At 36.9% G+C, this 15,790-nt stretch overlaps 1 protein-coding gene across 4 annotated transcripts in view; it reads left to right on the forward strand.

Moving 5' to 3' along the window:
- The window catches only part of MYO9A (myosin IXA), a 298,796-nt gene that overhangs the window by 141,723 nt on the left and 141,283 nt on the right, over positions 1-15,790 (forward strand). For all 4 annotated transcript variants that reach the window (XM_046008480.1, XM_046008479.1, XM_046008481.1 and 1 more), the window contains exons 16-17: positions 5,805-5,880; positions 15,285-15,428. In XM_046008480.1, coding sequence (XP_045864436.1) covers positions 5,805-5,880; positions 15,285-15,428 — 220 coding nt within the window. The remainder of the gene's footprint in view (positions 1-5,804; positions 5,881-15,284; positions 15,429-15,790) is intronic.

A 15,790-nucleotide genomic window follows, 5' to 3' on the forward strand; every position in this document is an offset into this window, starting at 1 on the left:
ATTTGATGTGTTTCTTTGATTTTGTTATTACTTGGTTTATATAGTTGGCTACTCCCACATTAGGGGCATAGATATTTAAAATTGTTAGATCTTCTTGTTGGACAGACCCTTTGAGTATGATAAGTATAATAAGAGATGAGGAAGGACATCCTCATCTCTTCTCATCTTCTTATTATAGTCCTTACTCATCTCTTATTATAGTCTTTGGCTTCAAATCTAATTGATCTGATATAAGGATTGCCACCCCAGCTTTCTTCTGATGCCCATTAGCATGGTAAATTGTTTTCCACCCCCTCACTTTAAATCTGGAGGTGTCTTCGCGTCTAAAATGAGTTTCTTGTAGGCAACATATTGATGGGTTTTGTTTTTTTATCCATTCTGATACCCTGTGTCTTTTGATTGGGGCATTTAGCCCATTAACATTCAGGGTAACTATTGAGAGAGATGAATTTAGTGCCATTGTATTGCCTGTAAGGTGACTGTTAGTGTATATTATCTCCGTTCCTTTCTGATCTGCTACTTTTAGGCTCTCTCTTTGCTTCGAGGACTCCTTTCAATATTTCCTGTAGAGCTGGTTTGGGTTTGCAAATGCTTTCAGTTTTTGTTTGTCCTGGAAGCTTTTTATCTCTCCTTCTATTTTGAAAGCCTAGCTGGATATAGTATTCTTGGCTGCATGTTTTTCTCGTTTAGTGCTCTGAATATATCATGCCAGCTCTTTCTGGCCTGCCAGGTCTCTGTGGATAAGTCTGCTGCCAATCTAATATTTTTACCATTGTATGTTACAGACTTCTTTTCCCGGGCTGCTTTCAGGATTTTCTCTTTGTCACTAAGACTTGTAAATTTTACTATTAGGTGACAGGGTGTGGACCTATTCTTGTTGATTTTGAGGGGGGTTCTCTGCACCTCCTAGATTTTGATGCTTGTTCCCTTTGCCATATTAGGGAAATTCTCTCCAATAATTCTCTCCAGTATACCTTCTGCTCCCCTCTCTCTCTCTTCTTCTTCTGGAATCCCAATTATTCTAATGTTGTTTCGTCTTATGGTGTCACTTATCTCTCGAATTCTCCCCTCGTGGTCCAGTAGCTGTTTGTCCCTCTTTTGCTCAGCTTCTTTATTCTCTGTCATTTGGTCTTCTATACCACTAATTCTTTCTTCTGCCTCATTTATCCTAGCAGTGAGAGCCTCCATTTTTGATTGCACCTCATTAATAGCTTTTTTGATTTCAACTTGGTTAGATTTTAGTTCTTTTATTTCTCCAGAAAGGGCCTTTATATCTCCAGAGAGGGTTTCTCTAATATCTTCCATGCCTTTTTTGAGCCCGGCTAGAACCTTCAGAATTGTCATTCTGAAGTCTAGATCTGACATATTACCAATGTCTGTATTGATTAGGTCCCTAGCCTTTGGTACTGCCTCTTGTTCTTTTTTTTGTGGTGAATTTTTCCGCCTTGTCACTTTGTCCAGATAAGAGTATATGAAGGAGCAAATAAAATACTAAAAGGGTGGCAAGGACCCCAGAAAAATGCGCTTTAACCAAATCAGAAGAGACCCCAAATCGTTGGGGGACTGGGGGATAAAAAGATGTTCAGAAAAAAAAAAGAAAAAAATTTAAAAAAGAAAACAAATTAAGAAAAAAATATAAAAAAGAAAAAAATATATATATTAGATAAACTAGTTAGAAAACGTTAGAAAAGGGTAAAAGTTTCAAAAAATTTAGCAGAAGATGAAACAAGAAAGAAAAAAATTGAATAAATAAAAATTAAATTAGCCGCAAGACTAAAGAATCATGGGGAGAAAGCCATGAGTTCCGTGCTTTGCTTTCTCCTCCTCTGGAATTCCGCTGCTGTCCTAGGTATTGAACCTGCTTTCCTTGGTAGATGAACTTCGTCCTGGCTGGATTTTTTGTTGATCTTCTGGGGGAGGGTCCTGTTGTAGTGACTCTCAAGTGTCTTTGCCCGAGGCGGAATTGCACCGCCCTTACCGGGGGCCGGACTAAGCAACTTTCGGGAGCTTTTGTTCCCTGAACGCTTTCCGTGCTTTTGTTCCCTGAACGCTTTCCGTCGAGTTCCGGAGGACGGCAATGAAAATGGCGGCCTCCCAGTCTCGGCCTGGAGGAGCCGAGAGCCCGGGGCCCCACTCCTCAGTGCACCCCCAGAAAACAGCGCCCAGTCACTCCCTTATCCCCAGCCTCCGGCCGTGCTCCGAGCTCACCCAGCCTGCGACGGGTTCAAGGCAACCCCGAGCTGAGAGCTTAGTCCTTGGCTCTGTCTCTGTAGCCGGCTTCTCCGTTCTAATACCTGCGAGCTCTCCGACACTCCGACACCCCCGATCCTTCTGTAACCCTGCGGGACCTGGGGCCACACTGACCCCGCGTGGGCTTCACCCCGGTTTAGCCTCTGGAGCAATGTCCCTCAGTGGAACAGACTTTTAAAAGTCCTGATTTTATGCTCCGTTGCTCAGCCGCTTCTCGGGAGCCGGCCCCTCCCCCCGCGGTCTATCTTCCCGTTGTTTTGGATTCCCTTCTCCGCTAGTCCTACCTTTCAGAAAGTGGTTGATTTTCTGTTTCTAGAATTGCTGTTCTTCTTCTCTTCGATCACCCGTTGGATTTGTAGTTGTTTTCAATGTTTAGATAAGGTATCTAGCTGATCTCCTGCTACCTGATGTAGTCTCTGCCTACTACTTCTCCACCAACTTGCCATTTTTCTTTTATTTTTTTTCCTCATTCTTCACATTAGATAATTTTTATTTATTGATTTCAAGTCATTGCGCTGTTTAAAGTCTTCTTTTAAAGCCATAGAATGAATTTTTTGTTTTTAGTACCAGAATATTCATTTGGTTCCTTTTTACAGTTCCTTTTTACAGTTTCCAGTTTTCCCTTGAGTTTTGCTGTCTGTATATAGTAGAAGGTGGCATAAGACCATCTTCTTCTTTAAGTCATTGAACATTATGATAACTATTTTAAAAACAGTCATTTTTTAATGCAAATCCTAAAATCCTTGATAGGATCTGAAGCTGTTGGAATGGGATAAGGAGAGAGGTGCACAGACCTTCATTTTCTGAATAATCAGTAACAAATGTTCAGTATATTATTCCTAATGCCCTCTTAATGTTTAAAGTATTTAAAAATTGATGTTGAAAATCATCACACAGAGGGAAATACGAAAGTCAAATAATATGCATAAAAGAATTACCCTCAAAGAAGCAGCCTGTTGTGTTTGCAGGGAAGATACTCCAAGAAAGAGAAGAAAATTTCCTGTGAGTACTTTATAGTATAGAAGAATTTAAGAATGTGCCTTGAATAAAGCAGTAGCACAAATTTAAGACTGTAAAGTACCAGAAGGATATTGAAAAGAGGTATTGAACTACTGAAGCATTCAGAGGCATAAAGCTACATCTGTATGAGCTCAAAATATAGTGGAAAATAGCTGAAAATTGAACTAGTAATATTGAAGAAGGCCTGGGATGATTGTTTCAGTACACGGAAGAAAAGAATAGATATGGAGGATAGATAATGATAATTTGTCATAGGGATATTTAGAACTGATTAAATAAAACAACAACAATGAATTCAGTATATAAGAAAATAAAGTTAGGGTGCCTGGGGGGCTCAGTGGGTTAAGCCTCTGCCTTCACCTCAGGTCATGATCTCAAGGTCCTGGGATCGAGCCCTGTATCAGACTCTCTGCTCACTCTCTACCTGCCTCTCTGCCTACTTGTGATCTCTGTCTGTCAAAATAAATAAATCAAATCTTAAAAAAAAAAAGAAAGTTATTCAAAGTTCTAACTGAATTTGTTGATCACAAGATATATTTTAGTAACAGTTTACTGGACATTCTCCTGGGAATTTACTTAGGAGTAGAATTGCTGGGTCATATGGTAATGTTATGTTTACTTCTTTGATGAACTGCTAGAGTGCTTTCCAAAGTGACTGTATCATTTCACATTTCAGCAGCGTACAAAAGGTTCCAATTTTTTATGTTCTTGGCAACAGTTAATATCTGTCTTTTTGATTATAGTCATCCTGGTGGGTATGAAGTGGTATCTCATTGTAGCTTTGATTTTCATTTCTCTGATGACTAGTGATGTTGAGCATCATTTCATGAACTTACTTGCCCTTTGTCAAGTCTTCTTTGGAAAAATATCTGTTCATATCTTATGTTCATTTTAAAATCGGGTTGTCTTTTTATTATTCACTTGTAAGAGTTTTTATTTTCTGGATTCAAGTTCCTTATCAGATATTTGATTTACAAACATTTTCTATCATTCTGTGATTTATCTTTTTGCTTTCTTGATCTGTCATCCTTTGAAGCACAGTAGTTTTAAAATTTTGATGATGTCTAGTTTATCCATTTTTTTCTTTGGTTGCTTATGCTTTTGGTGACATACCTAAGTAATTTTACTGCCTAATTCAGTGTCAGTAAGATTTATTACCTCTTTTTTCTTTGAAGGGTTTTATACTTTCAGCACTTACTTTGATTTTTGGTCCAACTTCATTCTTTTACATGAGGATATTTAGTTTTCCCAGCACCCATTTTTTGAAAAGATTATTCTTTTCCCATTGAACTGTCTTGACACCTTTATTGAATTCATTAGATCGTAAATGTAAAGGTCTATTCTGTATTCTCAGTTCCTTTCCATTGTTTGTTTTTCTTTATGTCAGTACCGTATTGTCTCAATTACTCTATAGTAAGTTTCGGATTTGGAAGTGTGAGTCCTCTAACCGTGTTGTTCTTTTTCAACATTGTTCTGACTATTCTGGGTCCTTTGCATTTCCATATTAATTTTAGGATCATTTCTGTAAAAAAAAAAATGATACTGGTATTTTAATAGAGATTGCATGGATCTGTAGACAAATTTAGGGAGCATCACCAACATAACAGTAATTAAGTTTTCCAATCCATGAGTATGGATGGCATTCCATTTATTTAGGTTTCTTTTATTCATATTTTGTAGTTTTCAGTGTAGACACTTATATTTTTAAAGTTTATTCTTTTTGTATTCTTTTGATTTTATTAGTAATGGAATTGTTTCTAATTTTATTTTATGATTGTTTATTACTATTGTATAGAAGTACAATTGATTTTTAAATATTGATCTGTCTTATAATTGTGCTGAATTCTTTTATTGGTCCTAATAGTTTTTTATGGGTTTCTTAGGATTTTCTACATACAGGATTGTTAATCTTGAATAGATTTTTTGACTCCCTGTCCAGTGTGTCTTACCTATATTAAATGTCTGTGTGTATGTGATGTTATGAAAATTCATGGCCTTATGTTTATCATATGATTTAAAGTAAATTAGAACTTAAATTATAAGTTATAATTATTAAATTATAAATTATAACAAAATATTGGTAATCCTTAATAAGGAAATAATTTGTTGTTTTTGATTCTCAGTGTCTATATGTAAGATTAATTGGTCTTTGAAATCTATAGTTCTTGTTAGCAGTATATTGATTGCTGAAAAATGATGCAAAGGAATCATTAGGAATTTTTTGAATATTAAAATAATGAGCTTACACATTTCTAGACCTTCAACCCAGTTACCTTCATTTTCTCATAATGTTTAAATGAAAGAAGAAATAAGAACATTTATTATTTAATTCCCTAATTTTGTTCATTGTTGGCTAAGTCAGATTTGTAAGTAACAGTCACGGGACTTGGTTTATATTGTTATTTAGACATTTCTGACATGTTTAGCAAATATTTACCATTGAAGTACATTAATTTTATTTGTCCTTAGAAAAATTGTTTCATGTTTAGTTTCTTTTAGCATTGATTTGAAAATGTCTGCTTTTTATTTGTTAGATATAACCCGGAAAAATCCCAGAACACCTCTTTCTGATCTCCAGGGCATGAATACTCTAAATGAAAAAAAACAACAGTAAGTTTGTTTGGTTTATGTTTTCAAGGAATTATAGAAGAAATAATTAGAATTCTCATTAATACTTTTGTGGGCTAAAAAATATGAAGAAAATCAAGCCTAGTTTGTTTTTGTTTCTTGGTGCTTTTATAAGTAGTGTCACTGAAACTGGACTAAATGTGTATAACTAGTCAATTGTTATCAACAGCATTAGCTATAGTAAGAGGTAAGACTGAGAGGATTTGAAATAGCACATAATAAGTTTGATAAACATGTTTAGCAGGAAGCTCCTATTCAGTCTTTATGCATTAATGTAGCATTTGATATAAGAGAATATGCAAAAGACACATGAACATTAGGAAGCATACCAACAAAATGAACCTACTGTCGAAGTTCAGCACCAGAAGATTTTAGTATTACTGCAACCACCTTTATATTACTTTCTGATTTCTCCCTCCCCTCTACCCTTAGGCAACTGCTACCCAGAGTTTTATGTTTATTACTACTGTGCACTTAAAAAAGTTTTACAGTAAATGTATGTTTTTTCTAAGCAGTAAATTGGCTTTTTCAGTTCTTGAGTTTTATAGAAATATCAGTATGTAGTCTGCTGTCTTCTATGACTTTTTCCCCCTTCAACAATATTCATCCAAGATTCATCCATCTTCTTGCATGTAGTTTATTCTTTTTAGTTGCTGTATAATATTATATGCAATGGGGGAATGGGAGTTACTGTTTAATGAATACGAAGTTTCAGTTTGGCTAACACTGGAGATGGATAGTGGTGATGGTTGCAGCGCAGTGAATGTACTCAACGCCAGTATACTCAGTGTATATTAAAAATAATAAAATGGGGGCGCCTGGGTGGCTCAGTGGGTTAAGCCTCTGCCTTTGGCTCAGGTCATGATCTCAGGGTCCTGGGATCGAGCCCCACATCGGGCTGTCTGCTCAGCAGGGAGCCTGCCTCCTCCTCTCTCTCTGCCTGCCTCTCTGCCTACTTGTGATCTCTGTCTGTCGAATAAATAAATAAAATCTTTAAAAAAAAATAATAAAATGGACAGAGAATGTATTGGTGGTGCCCAAGACTAGGGTAGGGTATGGGCAAAATGGGTGAAGGTGGTTAAGATAGAAATTCCCAGTTCTAAGATAAATGAGTCCTGGGAAAGTAATGTGTAGTATAGTTACCATTGTTATTAATATGATATTATATATTTGAAAGTTGCTAAGAGTAGATCTTAAAAGTTCTCATCACAGAACAAAAATTTGTAACTGTATTTGGTGATAGTAACTACACTTATTCTGGTGATCATTTTGTAGTATGTATAAATAGTCATTCTTTTGTATACCTGAAACTAATAAAATGTTATGTGTCAATTTTTTCTCAATAAAAAAGAAAAATGGTAAGTTTTAGGTTATGTTTTTTTCTTTAAAAATTTTATTTACTTTTTTTTTTGAGAGGGAGAGACAGAGGGAGTACTAGTGGGGGAAAGGGGAAGGGTAAAAGGGACAAGCAGACTCCCCATGAAGCATGGAGCAGACCCAGGGCTTGATCCCAGGACCCTGACTGAGATCATGACCTGAGCCCAAGTCAGACACTTAACCAACTGAACCCCCCAGGCGCCCCATTATGTGTGTGTTAATCACAATAAAATAATTACATGGTAATAATGTACCATAATAGATTTGTCCCTCAGTGGATATGCCGGTGATTCTTTCACAATTACAAATGGTGCTTCTGTAAACAGGGTCATACCAATCTTCTGGTTCACCTATTATTACATCTCTGGGATATGTACTTAATAGTAGGACTGTTAGTTCAGTGGGATATGTGCATGTTAGTTTCGTAAGATAATCCACAGTTGTTTTCCAAGGTAGTTGTACTAATGTACACTAACAGTGACAGCTGAAAGTTCCCTTTGCTTTATTCCTTGCCAGCACGACTGATTGTCAGACTTCTTAACTTTTGATAATCTTATGGTTATGAAGTAGTATCTTGTAATTTGCTTTTCCATACTTATTAATGATGTTGAACAATTTTTATATATTTTATGGCCATTTCTGTATTTTGAAATGCTGTTTGTTTGCCCACATCTTTTCTTTAAATAGTATTTATTTAATGGTGCATTGTGGTGAACAAAAATTCTTAAATTTAATGTAGTTAAATATAATTTTGTCTCTTATTTGTCCATGTTACAGCTTGTTTTAAAAATTCTTCCCTTGGGGCGCCTGGGTGGCTCAGTGGGTTAAAGCCTCTGCCTTCGGTTCAGGTCATGATCCCAGCGTCCTGGGATCGAGCCCCGCATCAGGCTCTCTGCTCCGCAGGGAGCTTGCTTCCTCCTCTCTCTCTGCCTACTTGTGATCTCTGTCTGTCAAATAAGTAAAATATTAAAAAAAAAAAAATTCTTCCCTAGCCCCAAATTGTTTAGCCAGATTTTCCTCTAAAATTTTCTAATATTTATCACCATTTCAACCCCAAGCTGAATTTGTCATTTGTCTAACTTTCTTCTGATTTCAAACAGCTGAGAGGAAATTATTTTGGTTCCTTCATAACTAAACGTGCTTTTATTCTAACCTCTCACTTGATTGGTAATTTGCCTGTGTATAGAACTTTTGGTCAGAAGTAATTTTTCTTCAGAATTTTGAAGAATTGCTACATTGCATTTTAGTTCTAAGTTGCTGATTTCTGAGTCCTTGTTTTAAATTGCTTTATTGAGATATAATTTACATACCACAAAGTTTTAGTCAGTCAAAATATATAGTTGAGTGGTGTTTGGTGTATTCAAGAGTTGGATAATCATTCCCAAATCTAAGTTAGAACATTTTAATCACTGCAGAAAGAAACTTCCTATTCAGTAGTTTCTCTCCATTCCTCATATTCTTGCCAATTTTAGGGAAATACTAATATACTTTTGGTTTCTACGGATATGCCTGTTGTGGAAATTTAGCATAAATAGAATCTTAAAATATGTGGCCTTTTGTGTGATACTTTTTTCATTAAGCATGATATTTTCAAGTATAATCCACATTGTAGCATGTACAAGTATTTCATTCCTTTTTATAGGAGAAGAACATTCCATTGTGTGGTTATTTTGTTTATACATTTATCAGTTGACAAACACTCAGGTTTCCCCCTTTTGGCTGTTAAGAATAATGCTGCCCTGAACATTCATGTACGAGTGTTTGTATGGATATATGTTTTCCATTCTTTTGAGCAGAGCATATACTTAGGAATGAAATTTCTGGGCTAAATCTCTGTGTTTTGTTTAACATTTTGAGAAATTGCCAAACTATTTTACAAAGGGGCTGTGACACAACCTCTTTGACCTCAGCCGCAGCTAGAAACATTGCCAAAGGCAAGGGAAGCAAGGACAAAAATGAACTATTGGGACTTCATCAGATCAAAAGCTTTTACTTTTGATAAACAAGCAAAGGAAACAGTCAACAAAACCAAAAGACAACTGATAGAATGGGAAACGATATTCGCAAATGACCCTACAGACAAAGGGCTGATATCCAAGATTTATAAAGAACTCCTCAAACTCAACACCCAAAGAATAAATGATCCAATCACGAAATGGGCAGAAGACATAAACAGACATTTCTGCAAAGAAGACATCCAGATGGCCAACAGACCCATGAAAAAGTGCTCCACATCACTCAGCATCAGGGAAGCACAGATCAAAACTATAATGAGACACCACCTCACACCAGTCAGAATGGCTAAAATTAACAAGTCAGGAAATGACAGATGTTGGAGAGGATGCGGAGAAATGGGGAACTCTTCTACACTGTTGGTGGGAATGCAAGCTGGTGCAGCCACTCTGGAAAACAGCATGGATGTTCCTCAGAAAGTTGAAAATAGAGCTACCCTACAACCCAGCAATCACACCACTGGGTATTTACCCAAAAGATACAAATGTAGTGATCCGAAGGGCACGTGCACCTGAATGTTTATAACAGCAATGTCCACAATAGCCAAACTATGGAAAGAACCTAGATGTCCATCAACAGATGAATAGATAAAGAAGATGTGGTATATATACACGATGGAATACTTGTCATCAAAAGAAATGAAATCTTGCCATTCGTGACAGTGTGGATGGAACTAGAGGGTATTATGCTAAGCAGAATAAGTTCATCAGAAAAAGAAAATTATTATCTTTGTGTACGGTGTAAGAGAATGGTCTAGTTTAATTCTTCTACATATAGCTGTCCAATTTTCCCAGCACCATTTATTGAAGAGACTGTCTTTTTTCCACTGTATATTTTACGAAATGGATAAAAGACCTCAATGTGAGACAAGAATCCATCAGAATCATAGAGGAGAACATAGGCAGTAACCTTTTCAATATCAGCCACAGCAACTTCTTTCAAGATATGTCTCCAAAGGCAAAGGAAACAAAAGCAAAAAAGAACTTTTGGGACTTCATCAAGATAAAAAGCTTCTGCACAGCAAAGGAAGCAGTCAATGAAACAAAGAGACAACCCACAGAATGGGAGAAGATATTTGCAAATGACAGTACAGACAAAGGGTTGATACCCGGGATCTGTAAAGAACTTCTCAAACTCAACACACACAAAACAGATAATCATGTCAAAAAATGGGCAGAAGATATGAATAGACATTTCTCCAATGAAGACATACAAATGGCTATCAGACTTATGAAAAAATGTTCATCATCACTAGCCATCAGGGAGATTCAAATTAAAACCACATTGAGATACCACCTTACACCAGTTAGAATGGCCAAAATTAGCAAGACAGGAAACGTGTGTTGGAGAGGATGTGGAGAAAGGGGAACCCTCTTACACTGTTGGTGGGAATGCAAGTTAGTGCAGCCACTTTGGAGAACAGTGTGGAGATTCCTTAGGAAATTAAAAATAGACCTTCCCTATGACCCTGCAATTGCACTGCTGGGTATTTACCCCAAAGATACAGATGTAGTGAAAGGAAGAGCCATCTGTACCCCAATGTTTATTGCAGCAATGGCCACGGTCGCCAAACTGTGGAAAGAACCAAGATGCCCTTCAACGGATGAATGGATAAGGAAGATGTGGTCCATATACACGATGGAGTATTATGCCTCCATCAGAAAGGATGAATACCCAACTTTTGTAGCAACATGGATGGGACTGGAAGAGATTATGCTGAGCGAAATAAGTCAAGCAGAGAGAGTCAAGTATCATATGGTCTCACTTATTTGTGGAGCATAACAAAGAACATGGAGACATGGGGAGATGGAGAGGAGAAGGGAGTTGAGGGAAATTGGAAGGGAAGATGAACCATGAAAGACTATAGACTCTGAAAAACAATCTGAGGGTTTTGAAGGGGCGGGGGGTGGGAGGATGGGGGAGCCAGGTGGTGGGTATTATGGAGGACACGCATAGAATGGAGCACTGGGTGTGGTGCATAAATAATGAATTCTGTTACACTGAAAAGAAATTAATAAAAAAGTATAAGAAAAAGACAATTATTATTATATGATCTCTCTGATGCTAGGAATTTGAGAGTCAAGGCAGGAGGTTTGGGGGGTAGGGAAGGAAGAAATGAAACAGTGGGATCAGGAGGGAGACAAACTATAAGAGACTTAATCTCACAAAACAAACTGGGGGTTGTTGGGGGTGGGGGAGTGTGGAGAAGGTAGTTAGGTAAAGTTAATATAAAACTTTAAAGATATTGTCTTGGCTATCCCAAAAGCATAGTTTAAAAAGAACTAATGGGAAAATATTTTAGGGTTACATTCCATTTTTCAAAAGCAGGAAGTTTCAAAAGTAGTACAAAGGAGAAAATTTATAGAGTCCCGTGTACCTTCTCTTCACTTAGCTTCCCTAAGTGACATCTCACATAGTAATGATAGTACATTATCAAAACCAGGAAATTTACATTGGCACATTAATATTAAGTAGACTACAGTTTTCACCATTTTTAGACATCTGCAGGTGTGTTTTTATAATAGATTTTTGCAATTGTATTCCCATGTGTATATTTGTGTCACTAATGCCACAATCAAGATACAGAACTCTTTTATTGTCAAAAAAATTCATTCATGCTGCCTGTTTGTATTTACCTGTGTCCCTGTGCTATCCTGTAGCAACCCCTAGTGTGTTCATCATTTTTCTAGTTTTATTATTTTGATAATGTTATATAAATATAATCATGTAGGATGAAACTGTGAGGGAGAAAAATCTTTTCTTATGTTCAGTAGCTGGGGGCCTGTGAATTAAACTTACAAAAGACAGATTAACAGGAGATAAAGCATATAATTTTTATTAATATTTTATGTGCATGAGTATTCAAAGAAAAGTGAAACTCAAAGTGGTCTAACACCTGGGAGTTTATATATCCTTTTCATAAAGGAAAGAGGGTTTGGGCTTTAAGGGATGGTAAAATGTGGGGAAGTAACTAGGGAACATGTGGGGGAACTGATGGAAGATGAGGGTTTTTTCAGTAAGGTTTATGTAAGTAAACTCATCTAAGTTCCTACTCTCTTATCTCAGATGATTAAAAAGTTGCTCTCTGCTTCCTAATAGGGAAGAGGGGAACACTTTCACAAAGGGAAATTTATGTCCTGTTTTTAGGGGGTTAAGGGGTTAGAGAGAGAACTGACTCTTTATGTTTTCATCTTCTAAGGGTTTTATAGCTTTAGTTTTTAAATTTAGATCTATGATTGATTTTGAGTTGATCTTGTATATGAGACAGAGATCCAACTTTCTTCTTTTGCATGTGGATACCCAGTCACCTCAGCACCATTTGTTGAAGATACTCCCTTTTCCCTGTTAAATAATCTTGATGCCTTTATCAGAACTCATTTGACCCTAAATAGAAGTTTCTGGATTCTCAACTTTAAGCATAATGTTTTTTTTTTAAATAGATGCCCTTTTTCTGATTCTTGAGCCTTTGTTTGTGACATCTGTTCTCTATACTTAAGTACCAGAATTTTATAGGATCTGTCTAGAAACTCTTTTGTTGGTCTTGAGTCTACTTCATCTATTTTATTATGACTTTTCATCTTGTTTTGATTTATAAGAAATAATCTCTCCTACTTCCTCCTCTCTAAATCTGTTATTAGTGAAAAATCTTTTTTTTTAAAAAAGATTTTATTTATTTATTTGACAGAGAGAGAGATCACAAGCAGGCAGAGAGAGAGGAGGAAGCAGGCTCCCCGCTGAGCAGAGAGCCCGATGCGGGGCTCAATCCCAGGACCCTGAGATCATGACCTGAGCCGAAGGCAGAGGCTGCCCCACCCAGGCGCCCCATTAGTGAAAAATCTTGAAGCCATCCTTAATTTCTTAATTTCTGCTTTCTCATACATTCCCCATTTGGTCCATCAGCAAGTTACATTGGCTGTACTGTAAAATGATACCCAGAATCTCACTGTTTTTTTTGTTTTGTTTTATTTTGTTTTTGTAAAGATTTTATTTACTTTTGTATTTGAGAGAGAGAAAGGAGAGAGCATGAGAGGGGGAAGGTCAGAGGGAGAAGCAGACTCCCTGCTGAGCAGAAAACCCTATGTGGGACTTGATCCCTGGACCCTGGGATCATGACCTGAGCCAAAGGCAGTCACTTAACCAACCGAGCCACCCAGATGCCCCAATCTCACTGTTGCGAATTCCTTCCACTGCTATTAACGTGGTATGGATTACTGTAATAGCCTCCTAAAATACTCTCCCTGCTTTTATCCTTGGCCCCTCAAACAGTGTTCAGTATAGCAACTAGATTATTTTAATATATTCATGATTGTTTTGGTCTCCGTTTCATGCTAGGGGCTTTCCTCTGATGTCTAGTGAACCATGGTCAACTGTTTATATTCATATAGAAACACTACAAAGCTAATTGGAATCTAATTAATTGGGTGTCTAGTGTCTAATGTCTGGAACATACCAGTAAATCTTTGGGTCTTTCCTCTTAGACTGGTCAGATTCCACACAAAAGTTTATTTTAATTTTCTTGTTGGAGCATATAGTCCCAGCTGCCAGCATTCTGGAGCCAGTAGGATAAGAGGACTGGCAATCTATTTTCAGTATCTTCTTTTTTAAAAGATTTTATTTATTTATTTGTCAGAGAGAGAGAGAGACAGAAACAGAGCACAAGCAATGGGAGCTGCAGAAAGAGGCAGAAGCAGACTTCCCACTGAGCAGGGAGCCTGATGTGGGACTCGATCCCAGGACCCTGGGATCATGATCTGAGCCAAAGGCAGACACTTAACCAACTAAGCCACCCAGGAGTCCCTTATCTTCAGTATTTTCTTTGACTTTTGTAAAGTACAATTATCCCCAGTTGTGCCTGGTGCTGTCTAGCCCTTGGACTTCTCTTTCATCCTCTTGCTTAGATAAAGGAGGAATGGTTATCAGGCTGCATGGGGTTTTAACTGCTTTTAAACTGACTTTCAACTAGTGCTCTTGTTCTTAACCCACATTTCCACCACTTCCTCAGGTACCTGGTGCCAGCAGCTCTGGAGTCTTTGGGAGTTTTGTAAATATGGGTGCTCAGTCTTCTTCCACAGCCAGTTTAAGATTGCTTTCTATAGGAACCTCTGGGTGACTCAGTGGTTAAGGGTCTGCCTTCCGCTCAGGTCATGATCCCGTGGTGTTGGAATCGAGTCCTAAATCGGGGCTCCTTGCTTGGTGGGAAGCCTGCTTCTCCCTCTACTTGTGCTCTCTCTCTGACAAAATCTTTAAAAAAAAAAAAAAAAAAAAAAAAGATTGTTTTCTGTATTCATTTGCTTTCCATATTGCAAAACTGTGTTACTATTGTTCCTTAGTATGTATATTTTTTATTATTAGGTGTTTATTCCCTTAAAATTATTTTATTAAATGTTCACAGGTTTCTGGAGGAATCCAAGTATGTGGCCAATTTGCTATTTTACCTGGAAAGCCCCTATTAATTCTTCATATTTTAATCACTGATAATTTTATTTGTTTTGTTCACTCCTCTATCTCCAGCAGCTAGAATAGTGCTCAGCCTATAGAAGATGCTTAGTAACCTTGGAATATTAGTGAGTGAGTGTGTGACCTCCCAGAAAGAAATTAAATATTCCATAGAATGGAGCAGCCCATTAGGATTGTAGATTCCTTCAGTAGTTTTTGGAAGTTCTAAAATCTAACAAAGACAAAAAACATCACATTATGTATAATACCTTATATTACTTACTGATTGTAAATAATTTAATAGATTCAAAGATATTAGCTATATTATATGCTCATCTACGTATACATTTGTTTTTGAATGTACCGGAATCCATAGAAAAGGTTAGTCCAAATTGATTGGTAATCTCTGTTATAATATAATTTTATGCTGGTTTAGCTTTTTCCTAAATTTTGTCTTTAGTGTGTTTAAAGTTTTAGATTTTACTTATTTAAGCAATTTGGAGAATGTTAGATATGTCTCAGTTTAACTAAAGCAAATTGTACTTATTTGATTTTCACAGAGATACATTTGATATTGCATGGAATGGCAGAACTGGGATTCGTCAGAGCAGACTATCAAGTAGCACCTCTTTGCTTGATAAAGATGGGATATTTGCTAATTCAGCTAGCAGCAAACTCTTGGAGAGAGCCCATGGAATTCTCATGTTAGTATTGATCAGAAATGTGGATTGCTTTTTATGATTAGTTTATAATTTCTGGCTAAAAAATAAGAGGGATGATGGTGAATCATTTTCATGAGTAGAATTTTGAGCAAAACAAATGAATCAGAAGTTGTATTTAAAGCCGTGAATTTCACGCATTAAGAAGCTGGTGGGTGGTTTGTTTGTTTTCATCTCACTAGGAGAATCATAGTTGGATATACTCATGGAGATGATTATTATTCTTTGACAGACCCTACCTGCAAATAGAGAAAAAAACTTTTAGCTCCTTTTAGGATTCCCAGTCTTGAACCACAAATGTCCTTTAATTTGGACAGTCCTAAGAAACTGGGCAGTAAAATCCCATA

This window comes from Meles meles, chromosome 6, assembly GCF_922984935.1.
Source record: "Meles meles chromosome 6, mMelMel3.1 paternal haplotype, whole genome shotgun sequence".
In the NCBI taxonomy this organism is placed as follows: Eukaryota; Metazoa; Chordata; class Mammalia; order Carnivora; family Mustelidae; genus Meles; species Meles meles.